Genomic DNA, 13,706 nt, shown 5'->3' with positions numbered 1-13,706 from the left:
CATTATGTTAGTTATTCATCAAAAAAGTTGTTACTCACCTGATAATGTAACTTATTACATTAAATGGAAAAGTGATTACTATAACAATTTAACATTTTATATAACCTGACAAGATATTACATTTACCGGTTTTATTACATTACCAATCTAAAAGTTATTACATTAACCGTTGTTACAAGACACAGTATGCATAGTTCTTGCCTTGACCTCATGGATATTATTATCCAATGTATCATTGATTAGTTTTAGGGTCATTTTAATCAATTTAGATCATTATTATAAAAATATCAAATTAAAGTGATAACTTCTTGTTTAGAAGATAATGGATGAATTTATTGATGAATTGAATACATGAATATACACCTATTGTTGAAACATTACTCTACATAATGACATTTAATAATAATAGTATCATGAGTATATGAAAGAAGATACAATTATCAACATCCCCAACACACACAGGTTCACTATGACATTTTCTATGATAACATTTATCCATTTAGATCACAATGTGTGATATTACACAGACACAGGGGAGACCTGATCCTAGATCAGAGCTGCATATTATGATCCAGAGGTTACCATGGTGATCAGAATCAGTCAACTGTTTAAGAATGGGAGATGGATATGACTGTTCACTAGATGATTTCTATTGATCCTTTATTTAGGGATCTGGAACCGGTGCCCGATAGGAGGGAGATGAAATACGGCACATTTTTACTTTTTGGTGTTTTCTCATTGGCCCTAAATGAACAAAGCTCTTCCCACACATATCTATCTAAGGTTTCTCTCTAGTGTGTGTTCGCTGGTGTGAATTCAGATTCCCTGATTGACTGAAGCTCTTCCCACACTGACCACAGCTATAAGGCTTCTCTCCTGTGTGTATGCGCTGGTGTGAATTCAGATTCCCTGATCGAGCAAAGCCCTTCCCACACTGATCACAGCTATAAGGCTTCTCTCCAGTGTGTATGCGCTTGTGTCTAGTCAGAGTTACTGATCGAGCAAAGCTCTTCCCACACTGATCACAGCTAAAAGGTTTCTCTCCAGTGTGTGTTAGCTGGTGTGAATTCCGGTTCCCTGAATGACTGAAGCTCTTCCCACACTGACCACAGATATAAGGCTTCTCTCCTGTGTGTATGCGCTGGTGTCTATTCAGGAATACTGATCGAGAAAAGCTCTTCCCACACTGATCACAGCTATAAGGCTTCTCTCCTGTGTGTGATCGCATGTGTCTAGTCAGCTCTCCTGAGCAAGCAAAGCTCTTCCCACACTGATCACAGCTATAAGGCTTCTCTCCAGTGTGTGTTCGCAGGTGTATAGTCAGTTGGCCTGAATGTTTGAAGCTTTTTCCACACTGATCACAGCTAAAAGGTTTCTCTCCAGTGTGTGTTCGCTTGTGTGAAATCAGGTTCCCTGAATGACTGAAGCTCTTCCCACAATGACCACAGATATAAGGCTTCTCTCCTGTGTGTGTTCGCAGGTGTATGGTCAGCTCTCCTGAGCAAGCAAAGCTCTTCCCACACTGATCACAGTTATAAGGCTTCTCTCCAGTGTGTGTTCGCAGGTGTATAGTCAGTTGGCCTGACTGATTGAAGCTTTTTCCACACTGATCACAGCTATAAGGCTTCTCTCCAGTGTGTGTTCGCAGGTGTATAGTCAGTTGGCCTGACTGATTGAAGCTTTTTCCACACTGATCACAGCTAAAAGGTTTCTCTCTAGTGTGTGTTCGCTGATGTGAATTCAGGTTCCCTGAATGACTGAAGCTCTTCCCACAATGACCACAGATATAAGGCTTCTCTCCTGTGTGTGTTCGCAGGTGTATAGTCAGCTCTCCTGAGCAAGCAAAGCTCTTCCCACACTGATCACAGCTAAAAGGTTTCTCTCCAGTGTGTGTTCGCTGGTGTGAATTCAGGTTCCCTGATTGCCTGAAGCTCTTCCCACAATGACCACAGATATAAGGCTTCTCTCCTGTGTGTATGCGCTGGTGTATAGTCAGCTGGCCTGACTGAGCAAAGCTCTTCCCACAATGACCACAGATATAAGGCTTCTCTCCTGTGTGTATGCGCTGGTGTATAGTCAGGGAAAAAGCTACAGCAAAGATCTTCCCACAATGATCACAGCTAAAAGGTTTCTTTCCAGTGTGTGTTCGCTGGTGTGAATTCAGGTTCCCTGATTGGCTGAAGCTCTTCCCACAATGACCACAGATATAAGGCTTCTCTCCTGTGTGTATGTGCTGGTGTGTAGTCAGATGTGCTGATCGAGCAAAGCCCTTCCCACACAGATGACAGCTATAAGATTTCTCTCCAGTGTGTGTTAGCTTGTGTATGTTTAGGGCTCCCAAAAAAGCAAAGCTTTTCCCACAATCAAGGCAGGGGTAAGGCCTCTCCCCTGTATGAATTCGCTGATGAAATTTTAAGGTTTGAGAGGCAGTGAAACTCTTCCCACACTGAGAGCAGCAGTACGGTTTCTCTCTGTTGTTAATCCGCTGTTGAATAATGATTCCACTCCGGCTTCTGAAACTCTTCCCACAGTCAGAGGACCAGTGGTGAGGTTTCTTCCTTGAACGTATCTGCTGGTGTTTCTTGAGATGTTCTGATCTGGAGAGACTCTTCTCTGTCTCGTCAGCAACATTAAGTGGTTGAGGCTCCCCAGATGATAAGCCCCTCCCACTGAGAGAACGACGGTTTGGGGTGTCCCCTGTGAAACAAAGAGATTGAATAACTAGTTTTTGGAAATATGGGTCCATAAACAAATACTATAACAATGTTCATAAATGTGTTATTTAGCAGACGCTTTTATCCAGAGCGACTTAAAGGAGCAATTAGGGTTAAGTAACTTGCTCAAGGGCACATCGACAGATTTTCCACCTAGTCGGCTCAGAGATCCAAACCAGAAACCTTTCAATTTGTGGCCCAACGCTCTTAACCACTAGACTACCTGCCGCCCTTATCATCAATATACACTCAGGCCAGTTTATTAGGTACACCTCCCTCCATTCACAAAATTGGATCGACAAATTAACTGTCCACTGAGTGTTTTACTGTTTATAAATCAATTAACAGAAGTTGCAGAATCAGATTGTAGTCTAATCCACACACCCCATTGTTCTTACTTGATGCAATAACATCTCCATCACCCTCCTCGTGTCCTTCTCTTACAATTCCACTCTGCCCTGGTGTTTTCCTGCAGTCGACCAGCCACACAGACACTCTCTTCAGACCCAGCAGTAAGGCGCTACCGGGAGAGTTGTGACCAGGGGACTCCGGCAGGGTGGAGGGGGACGGGCTAGCTCTGTCCTGGTGACCGCAGGAAGTATTGTACATAGAATATCATTAGACCAAACAATTGATTACTTTAGTCTAAATCTCAGATTGATTGGGTGCATCCTTAAAATATCTCCTTTCTCCTGAAGTGTGCAATCGTTCACTACTTTCCACAAATGTACCGTTTTTTCAAATCACTTTTTGAAAGATGCTTACATCTGCGAAAACGTGATTTGTTCAAATAACCAGTGAGGAAAAACCTGAACTACTGCTACTCATTATCCCACTATTGGAGCATGTTGAGAAAAATGTCAGTCTTATAGTTTCAGTATCCTTATACACTACATTAATAGAAGAAACCATCTGATATAGGGGTATTGTGGCATGTAGCAGAAGCCTACAGTAAAAAGGTATTGGTGTAGCTTTGTGCAATTTCTGCCCCATGCAACATTGCTCAAGATCAACTTTTCTATGTGACTTGTTACTGTAACAGCATCATCATCATCTAAAATCAGCTTACAGTGTAACAATATTCAGATAATGAGTGGAATAAACTAATTTACCACCCAAGTATTTCAGCAGTGCATTGTACACTACACCATCATTTCAAATGGTAGCACATAGTGACCAACTTTGCCCTACTGTATAGACACTATACAATTTTGTCTTCGTAGTTCAGTTTTTAGCAGTTTGATGAAATGATAGTTCAATGTATTGTTAACAAATGACAGGAAAATATTTTCAAAAGTTATCGATTGAAAATGGCCGAAGAGTTTTGAAACCTATTTTTGTGCTTTGAGTTGTGGAAATGTACCACATACTTGTGAAAATCGAAACTAACAGAAAAGTCATGGGCTAGTGGGAGTATCCACCATATGTTGTATACCAGTTATTTCATTTCAAATCAGTGAACAAGTGCACACTTTGGGAGCACAGAAAGACAATTAGGGATTCGTTAACATAGTATCTAGGCAGAAGTGGAGATAGCGTGAGGGCCATGTGGGTGACTAAAATAATAATACATGTAAGCCTACCAACAAACAAACAAAAACATTATGTAACACTATAAAACATTATGTAACACTATAAAACATTATCTAACACTATAAAACATTATCTAACACTATAGAACATTATGTAACACTATAAAATATTATTTAACAATATAAAACACTATAGTACATTATGTGACACTATAAAACATCATTCACAAAGATGCACCATTTCCTGGTTGCTACATTTTTTACAGTTTGCCTAATTTCTGTTTATGTGACAAAACAAGCAAGTACAGTGTAGATAATAATTGTAGCATCTAAACCGCTGTGAAATATATTTTCCATAACCAAACTATTGTATTTTCAGCTGTTTGAAGCTGGTGTACAAAACCGAAAGTAAAATAATCTAAATCTGTTTGTCACACATAATATACACGCAAACAATCATTCGTTCATTTCACCACACAGACAAGTCATTCATGCTTTGAAATTCAATCAAGCATTTTAGTTTTAAAATAAAGTAACAAAGGGAGCTTTGAGTAATTTGCCTAAGCAATAAATAAACCACAATTCCCTAACTGTTTTTAGTCTTCGCTGTAATAAAGGCTTTATATATTTTTTCTTTAGAATAGACTCTGGTACACTTATCATTTATTTAGTGTTGTTTACACAGCTCCAAATGGTGATAAAGAATTATACATCTAACAGCACCTGTTTGGAACACATAATACTCACGCAGCGTGCTTGCTGCTTTTTCGGGATCTGCAGTAGTTTCCTCAACTAAGTCAAATGTCTTCCACACATCTGACTTCCCCTTTCCCTCCTGAGCAACCAGTAAACATTCCCCCGTTTTTCATGATTCTGTTTTTCATGTCCTCCGGATCCATTTTGCTGTGTTACTGTGTTCTGAGTTTTATAACCAATTTATGGATGTGATTATGATAGGCTATAGATCAGGCCCTACTGGTCACGTGCATTCAATGCATACCTGTTTCACGTAAAGAGAGCAAGGGTTGAGGCTGATGGAATAGGGAATGTTTTTGCTAAACCAATGAGGGATTTTGGTAACAACTTTCAGTCGGAGAAACAAGTAAGGAATGAAATGTGATGTGGTGCCCGTTCGCTGCAGCAGGGAGGAGAGAGATTACCAATGTGCGCCAGTCATCTGACTCCCTTGAGTCTTTTGTGTTTCTTCATTATTTAATTGAACACTGTGCTTAAAGCATCAGACAAGCTCAGTGCATATTGTTGATTTTATTCAATGACATAGGGTGTATCTATATGGAAAAATACACGTTTTGACATTTCAACCAATTGATTGGTCGAAAGAACAGACCACTCTTGGACGACCGATATTTTTTTATATTTTCATATAGATTTGACCTACTACAGTAGCTATGTTGGTCTATTGTACTTAGCCATAAGTACAATAGACCAACATTGCTACATTAGTTGGTCAAATCTGTATGCTGGAAAACCTTGGTAGAGCATGGGTGGAGTAGGGATTGTGGTGCTCATGTGAATATCCTTTGTTTTTCAGCTTCACACCAATGCCTACTTCTCACTTAAAACAGTTCTTTTAAATTTCCATGATTTTTACACTGGAAGGTTATTTTCTGTTAAAGGTACATTATACAACATTTCCACATGCAAAGCCAGATTTTCTTTGAGCAACCAAGTCTGCCATTGGCAGTGCTATTGTAACCTTTAATTTGGCCTCTTCCAAAAGGTCTGCGCCTTAATGGCACAGGTGATGTGCTTGCATAACTCCCCAAATACAGGTGTGCCAAGCTTGTAGCATCACACCCAAGAAGACTCAAGGCTATAATCACTGCCAAAGGTGCTTTAACAAAGTATTGTGTGTAGATTGATGAGGCAAAACATTTAGTTTATCCATTTTAGAATAAGGCTGTAACGTAACAAATCGTGGAAAAAGTGAAGGGGTCGGAATACTTTTCAATTTTTATTTAAACATGTCAGATTGACTAAGTTTGTAGCTGCAACAGATTTTATAATTTCTCACTCTCACGTGCAAATTTCCGTCCATTAGCAACCAATGATGAGCTACCTTTTTTGTAGCATTTCTGACTATGCTAACATATTTTCAGCCATATCTCAGAGTTCTATATAAACAGGTCAGCAACAATACAGCTGCTATTAGCTAACATTAGCTTGCTTGTCCAAAGTCCAGCAGCTAGCCTCTGTAGCTAGCTACCTAACACAAGTCAGCTGAACGCTAGCTAGCTAATGAACGGGCAAAGAAAAGTAGATGGCTATATTTGTTAATGGAAGGTTTGTTACACAAATAACAAATCCATTAGGTAAATAGAGCCAGGCAACAACAGCTGACCTCGACAAAGAAGGTAGCTAACGATAGCTAGTTCACTTCCAAATACCGGTCCTACCTTTTTCCACAAAACATAGCTAGCCAGCCATGTACATCAGTTCAAAACCAACACCAAACTTTGGGGAAATTGTCACGCTGCTACCTCACAATGCATGCAATGCAATTGGCTTTTGCAACACTAGCTAGCTCTATAGTCCAAGCTATGGTAAGAGCTAGCCATATTTCACTGTCGGACACAACTCAAACTGTAGCTGAGAAAACAAATGCACATGTAAACAGCATGTTGTCCACTGCAGTGAGCAAATGCATGCTTGCTTGCATCAGGACAAACTCACCAGTTTCAAACATCCATAATACATTCCAGTATGCTCCTTCTCCTGTCTGCTTGACATCTGTTATGATGAGTTTCTGGTATGAAGAAGTGCAGGATGTAAGAGAGAGCAGTCGACACTCAGATGGAAGTTCGATTTTACATTTATTTCAGTACCGGATCATAAAACAAGATTAACATGCTTTGCCTCTTATCATATGACTGACTTCCCTACCACATCTCTCAGCTTATATAACGCCCTTCCAGTCTACTTTTATCGTACACAGTTGCTAACCATTATTGAGTTGTCAGTCATCTACGACCATATATTTCCTCTCTTTGGTGTCGTGTGGCACCCTAGCCAGGACATTCCATCACGCACCAATCCTAAGATTAGCACCAGTGGCCCCCTATCTATCTTGGCACACTGACCTTCTTTACTCACTCGTGATACTACTAACACATGGCTTGTCCTTGTTCTCTCATGCACATACAATTTATAATCTTTATAATCTTGGATCAAACACTCGTCATCTCAACATTTTTATCCAAATCGGTTTAGATAAACAGTGCCAAACTGACAACTCTGCCATTTGAACCGCTTGATTGTTTTTACAGCTCTGATATGGATTGTGGACTAGCCCATGTGTTGGATATTTGTCAACAACTCTGCAGTACACGCTATTCCAGTGGTGTGGTGCTTGGGGTGGGAGACGGGGCACATTTCCCCCAAACACTGATTTGTATAAATGTATAGGATGCATAACTGCAATGGTTTAGGCTAGAAACAAGCTGTAAAAGGCACAAGAAAGATGTGGCTCTATTGTACATGGGGATATCTTTGTTTAGTTTCTATGGCTGAGTTATATGACCTTCAGGTATACAACCTTTAATTCAATGACAACCATTTTCCTTTACCTAGCTTTTAATGGGAATTGATTAATATTTTACAATGCAAGACCGTCACAATCAATTAGCTATTCACCTTCTGAAATGCTGCAGACAATTACCTTTGACTATCCATGGTCAATTCTAAACATACTTCAATAGTTAGTTCAATACTGATTTTAGCTATTAGAGGACAACAGCAAGCAGACTGTATATTCTCGTTTTAATCTGACATGTAGAATTTGAGCTAGGTAGGCACAGAAAATACACTGAAAACTCTATTGCTAAGGACCCTGTTAGAAATCCGGTATATGGAACTCCGTAATGGCTGGACAGCTTATGACGAGAGTGTGTTGTGTATCTCCAATCAAGTTGATTTGCGAGTTTTCATCAACATTGGTTTAATAATGGATTGGATATGATGGAAGGGAGATTTGAATTGAACACACATTCTGAATCCAGATGTGTCTTTTAGACATATATGATATTGAGATTACTCCTAATATCACACATGGACATTCCCTATGGTCAAATATGGAATCATTCAATATACTGAGATATGTGACACCATATTTTCTCTCTTCATGTTGACAAATTCTGACTATATACACTACCAGTGAAAAGTTTTAGAACACCTACTCATTCAAGGGTTTTTCTTTATTTTTACTATTTTCTACATTGCAGAATAATAGTGAAGACATCAAAACTAGTTCCCACATATGCTGAGCACTTGTTGGCTGCTTTTCCTTCACTCTGCAGTCCGACTCATCCCAAACCATCTCAATTTTGTTGAGGTAAGGGGATTGTGGAGGCCAGGTCATCTGATGCAGCAGTCCATCACTCTCCTTCTTGGTAAAATAGCCCTTACACAGCCTGGAGGTGTGTTGGGTCATTGTCCTGTTGAAAAACAAATGATAGTCCCACTAAGCCCAAATCAGATGGGATGGCGTATCACCGCAGAATGCTGTGGTAGCCATGCTGGTTAAGTGTGCCTTGAATTCTAAATAAATCACAGACAGTGTCACCAGCAAAGCACCCCCACACCATAACACCTCCTCCATGCTTTACGGTGGGAAATACACATGTGGAGATCATCCGTTCACCCACACCGCGTCTCACAAAGAAACGGCGGTTGGAACCAAAAATCTCCAATTTGGACTCCAGACCAAAGGAAACATTTTCACCGGTCTAATGTCCATTGCTCATGTTTCTAGGCCCAAGCAAGTCTCTTCTTCTCATTTGTGTCCTTTAGTAGTGGTTTCTTTGCAGCAATTCAACCATGAAGGCCTGATTCACAGAGTCCCCTCTGAAATGTTGATGTTGAGATGTGTCTGTTACTTGAACTCTGTGAAGCATTTATTTGGGCTGCAATTTCTGAGGCTGGTAACTCTAAAGAACTTATCCTCTGCAGCAGAGGTTACTCTGGGTCTTCCATTCCTGTGGCGGTCCTCATGAGAGCCAGTTTCATCATTGCGCTTGATGGTTTTTGCGACTGCACTTAAAGAAACGTTCAAAGTTCTTGAAATTGTCCGGATTGACTGACCTTCATGTGTTAAAGTAATGATGGACTGTCGTTTCGCTTTGCTTATTTGAGCTGTTCTTACCATAATATGGACTTGGTCTTTTACCAAATAGGGCTATCTTCTGTATACCCTACCCCCCACACACACACACACACACACACACACACACACACACACACACACACACACACACACACACACACACACACACACACACACACACACACACACACACACACCTTGTCACAACACAACTGATTGGCCAAACGCATTAAAAAGGAAAGACATTCCACAAATTAACTTTAAAGAAGGCACACCTGTTAATTGAAATGCATTCCAGGTGACTACCTCATGAAACTGGTTGAGAGAATGCTAAGACTGTGCAAAGCTGTCATCAAAGCAAAGGGTGGCTCTTCGAAGAATCTCAAATATAAAATGTATTTTGATTTGTTTAACACTTTTTTGGTTACTACATGATCCCATGTGTTATTTCATAGTTTTGATGTCTTCACGATTATTCTACAATGTAGAAAATGGTAAAAATAAAGAAAAATCCTTGAATGAGTAGGTGTTCTAAAACTTTTGAACGGTAGTGTACATTGCAAATCTGTGTTTCCTCAGCACATTCAAGACATGAAGCTTCTCTTGGTTGAGGTCCATATATGGATCTTGATATATGGATCTTGATATGCTGAAAATAAGGAGGATTTCTGAAGCATTTCTGAGTTTTCAGCAAAGGCTCAATAATTAGACAAACATATTTGTCTTATGCACAAATCATTTTTGGATTTCGTCCAGATATCATACATGGTTTGGCCGGATATTGACTCATTATATATCCTGAGATAGGCCTATGTAGACACCTTACTTTCTCAATATGATGACACATACTGACAGTAGGACTACATAGTATATTTTCTCAGCACATACAATGCATATTATCTTGCCTGAGGTCCACATCAGGATCTTGATATGCTAAATAAGGACCATTTCTGATGCTTATTTGAGCTGAGGACATGATCAATCATTGTACAAATATTAACTCCATATCATTATTTTACACTAGCTATCATTGTTGTATTCACTCTGCATAAAGGCGAGCAAACACAATATAAAAGCACTAACTGGTAGCCTAGCAACAAGAATCACGTATTTTCAAATGTCATTTTTTATTTGGGCGCCACAATGAGTGTGAAAACGGTGTGGTTGAACTGACATCTGGAGAAACGAAGTGAGAAGGTGTTCGGAAAATACCTCAAAGAAGTTAACTGGTGGCTTCATAGCCTCTCAATGGCCAATACATAGCATGAGCAATCCAGGGTTTATATACATCATTGGTGTAGCTTATGCCTAATTATTTCTCCCTGGTTTTGACTTTACCTGCTGGCTGTGCATTGCTTGTATCATCAATCTGTGTGCGATAGGCTAGTAGGCTACTTGGATGAAATTACCCCCATTATTTTATTTTGTCTAAGTGTTCAAATCAAACGCGTGGATGTGGAAGAGCAAATATGAAAACTAGACCTATACATTTTATACACCACAGTTAGCATACTGCTCATAAAAGCCAACCAAACTTACCCGATCCATCATGGAAGCTACTGTATTCTTTCTTCGTTTCTTCAAATACAAAGATTGACAGTAAATGTGTACGCTACAATTAATTTCTTTTTCACTGCGTTCAGGTGAATAAAAGCTAGACCACAACTTTTTAAATGTCAAAACTCGATTTAAATTGTGACAAATAAACGTCTCATGTAGACTAATCTTATATCGGAATATATCCTACAAAAGCCTGTGGAATTGTATTTGGTTTGAAAACATGATAAAGGATGGTAACAAAGAACTTCCGGTTGATGCTTTACGGCTTCTTCTGTGGTGTTTAAGGGGTGCTGACACCAACAGTACATAGTCTTCAACACATCTCTTCAAATGGGAGAGGCGGTTTAGGGAGTCATTTATTGCTTAAAATAAACTGTTTGTATTGCATATATATATATTAAATGAATGGCAAAATATAGGCTATATATTGTAATGACCCAGCTGGGTCATAAAGTAAAAGAGAGACGGGCCCCAGGTGTACAGGCAGAACACAGGTTTATTCCTAAATGGGCTATTGTTCAGGCCACAACCCACGCCGCTAAACCTCAAAACATACACAAATAGAACATGTCAAATAAAGGGTCCCGAACAGAAGAGAGAGAGATGAGACCGTAACCCCTATTTAATCATTCCCAAAATCCCGCGGGATTACCCATCATACCCCCCAACCTTTCCATCTGTCCTGGCATATTTAACCCCTGCTAGTACCCATGAGAACGATAACACATCCATGAACACAGAACACAATACAGGGTCGTTACATAGCCCCCTCCTTTCTAAACCCTAGCCCCTAGGGTTACAAAACAAAATCCTTAAAACGACCCGGAGGTCGCATCAGTCTCTTGTGCCTTCCCTTGACTCTCACTGGTGGACCCCCAGAACACTCATCTGCCCCAATGTCATTTCCAGCACCCCCGAAGAGGCAGCCCCCGTCCCAGGCTCAGCTTGCATTAGAGTCTCCTCGCTAGACTGTCCCCGTGTGCTCACATCAGAGTCCTCACTTCCATTCCCTACCGTTTTCCTCCCTCTGTAGGGCGCCAATCGGTCCCGGTGGACCACCACCTTCCTGCCCCGTGGGGAACCTCCACCCGGTACGTCACCTCCCCCACTCTCTCTATCACCAGGCACGGCCCCACCCAGGCACTGTCCAGCTTTGGGCACCGCCCCTTCTTGCGCGTGGGGTTGTGAAGCCACACGCGTTCTCCCGCTCCAAAGTGCCTCCCCCTAGCGCGTGAGTCATAGTGGCGCTTTTGGCGCATTCCTGCGTTCTCGAGTTGCTCTCTTGCGAAGGTGTGAGCCGCTTCTAACCGGTTCTGCAGTCGACGAACATAGTTCGGGCCAGGCAAAATCCCGTCGTCGTTATCAGGAGGGTGGCCAAACGTCAGTTCGGCTGGGGTGCGCAACTCACGACCTAACATTAGTAGCGCTGGGGAGCACGCAGTCGATTCCTGAACAGCCGACCTACATGCCATGAGAATAAACGGTAAGTGGGTGTCCCAATCTCTCTGGTGTTTTGAGGTAACGATAGCCAGCTGTTGTGCTAATGTTCTGTTAAATCTTTCCACCAGCCCATCACTCTGGGGATGAAGCGGAGTAGTGCGCGTCTTCTCCGCGCCTAACCGTCTACACAACTCTGAGAACACCCGTGACTCAAAGTTTCTCCCCTGGTCGCTGTGTATAGACTGTGGCACCCCGAACCGACTGATTATTCCCCCTACCAATGCATCAGCTACTGTTTCTGCCTCCTGGTCTGGGAGAGCGTAAGCCTCTGGCCACTTGGTGAAGTAGTCCATAGCAGTTAGAATCCACCTGTTACCGCTGTCTGTGATTGGAAACGGTCCAACTATGTCTACCCCCAGTCTCTCCATGGGCTCCCCCTACTGGGAATTGTTGTAGGAGGGCGTGTGACTGACCTGGAGGTCCTTTCTTAGCAGCACACTCATCGCACTGCCTGCAAAAGTCCTCCACATCCCTCCTGTGCCTGGCCCAATAGAAGCCTTTACGTACGCGCTTTAACGTTTTGGAGACCCCAAAATGCCCTGCGCCTACTCCCCGTGAAGCTGCTGTAACACGCTCCCTTGCAGCCTTTTGGGAACCACTACCTGCCACGTCATTTCTCCAGTAGCTGGCTTTTTCCACCCCCTCTGGAGCACTCCTCAGCCACTCTAAGGACTGAGAATTTAGCCCAGAGTCCTTTGGTGACTGGTGATAGAGGGGCTACTTCCCCCCATGGCGGTCGTCTTCTCTCTTCCACCCACCCCCAGCACAGGACGCAGCTCTGCGTCCTCCTCCTGGCGACGCCTCCACTCCCCGACGTCCACAGCCTCAAGCTCCCGGCACTCTGTCACCCTCAGCTGACTCACCGTGGCGGTGACTCCCTCCTCCATGCACAGTTCCCTCTCTCGCTCCACCCGTTTGGCGCAGTACCCACAGCCGTCCTCAGCACACGGGCGGCGGGACAAGGCGTCTGCATTGCTGTGGCGAAGGCCGGCCCTGTGCTCCACCTGGAAGTCGTAGGGTTGCAGCTCCTCCAACCAGCGGGCGATCTGACCCTCTGGCTCCTTGAAGGAGAGAAGCCACTGCAGGGCGGAGTGATCCGTCCGCACCACAAACGGCAGGCCCCCAGGTAGTACTTGAAATGGCGTACTGCTGCCACGACAGCCAAAAGCTCCCTCCTTGTCACGCAGTAGCGTTTTCAGCCTTATCAAAAGTTCTGCTGTAATAAGCTACTACGTGCTCCCCGTCAGAACCACGCTGAGCCAGCACGGCCCCCAAGCC

General features: G+C 42.4%; 1 protein-coding gene across 1 annotated transcript; it reads right to left on the bottom strand.

The window, feature by feature from the left end:
- Window positions 1-202: 202 nt before the first annotated feature.
- Window positions 203-11,140, bottom strand: LOC121551852 (zinc finger protein 883-like). Its single transcript, XM_045221447.1, has 3 exons — window positions 10,908-11,140; window positions 3,113-3,296; window positions 203-2,697 (listed from the first exon to the last, which is right to left on the bottom strand). Exons 1-3 carry the CDS (start codon window positions 10,917-10,919, stop codon window positions 779-781), a joined length of 2,115 nt encoding a protein of 704 aa, XP_045077382.1. The 5' UTR covers window positions 10,920-11,140; the 3' UTR covers window positions 203-778.
- Window positions 11,141-13,706: the final 2,566 nt, after the last annotated feature.

Source organism: Coregonus clupeaformis, chromosome 7 (genome assembly GCF_020615455.1).
Source record: "Coregonus clupeaformis isolate EN_2021a chromosome 7, ASM2061545v1, whole genome shotgun sequence".
Taxonomy (NCBI): domain Eukaryota; kingdom Metazoa; phylum Chordata; class Actinopteri; order Salmoniformes; family Salmonidae; genus Coregonus; species Coregonus clupeaformis.
The sequence above is the reverse complement of the archived record's forward strand: the minus strand, read 5'-3'. Positions and strand labels throughout refer to the sequence as shown.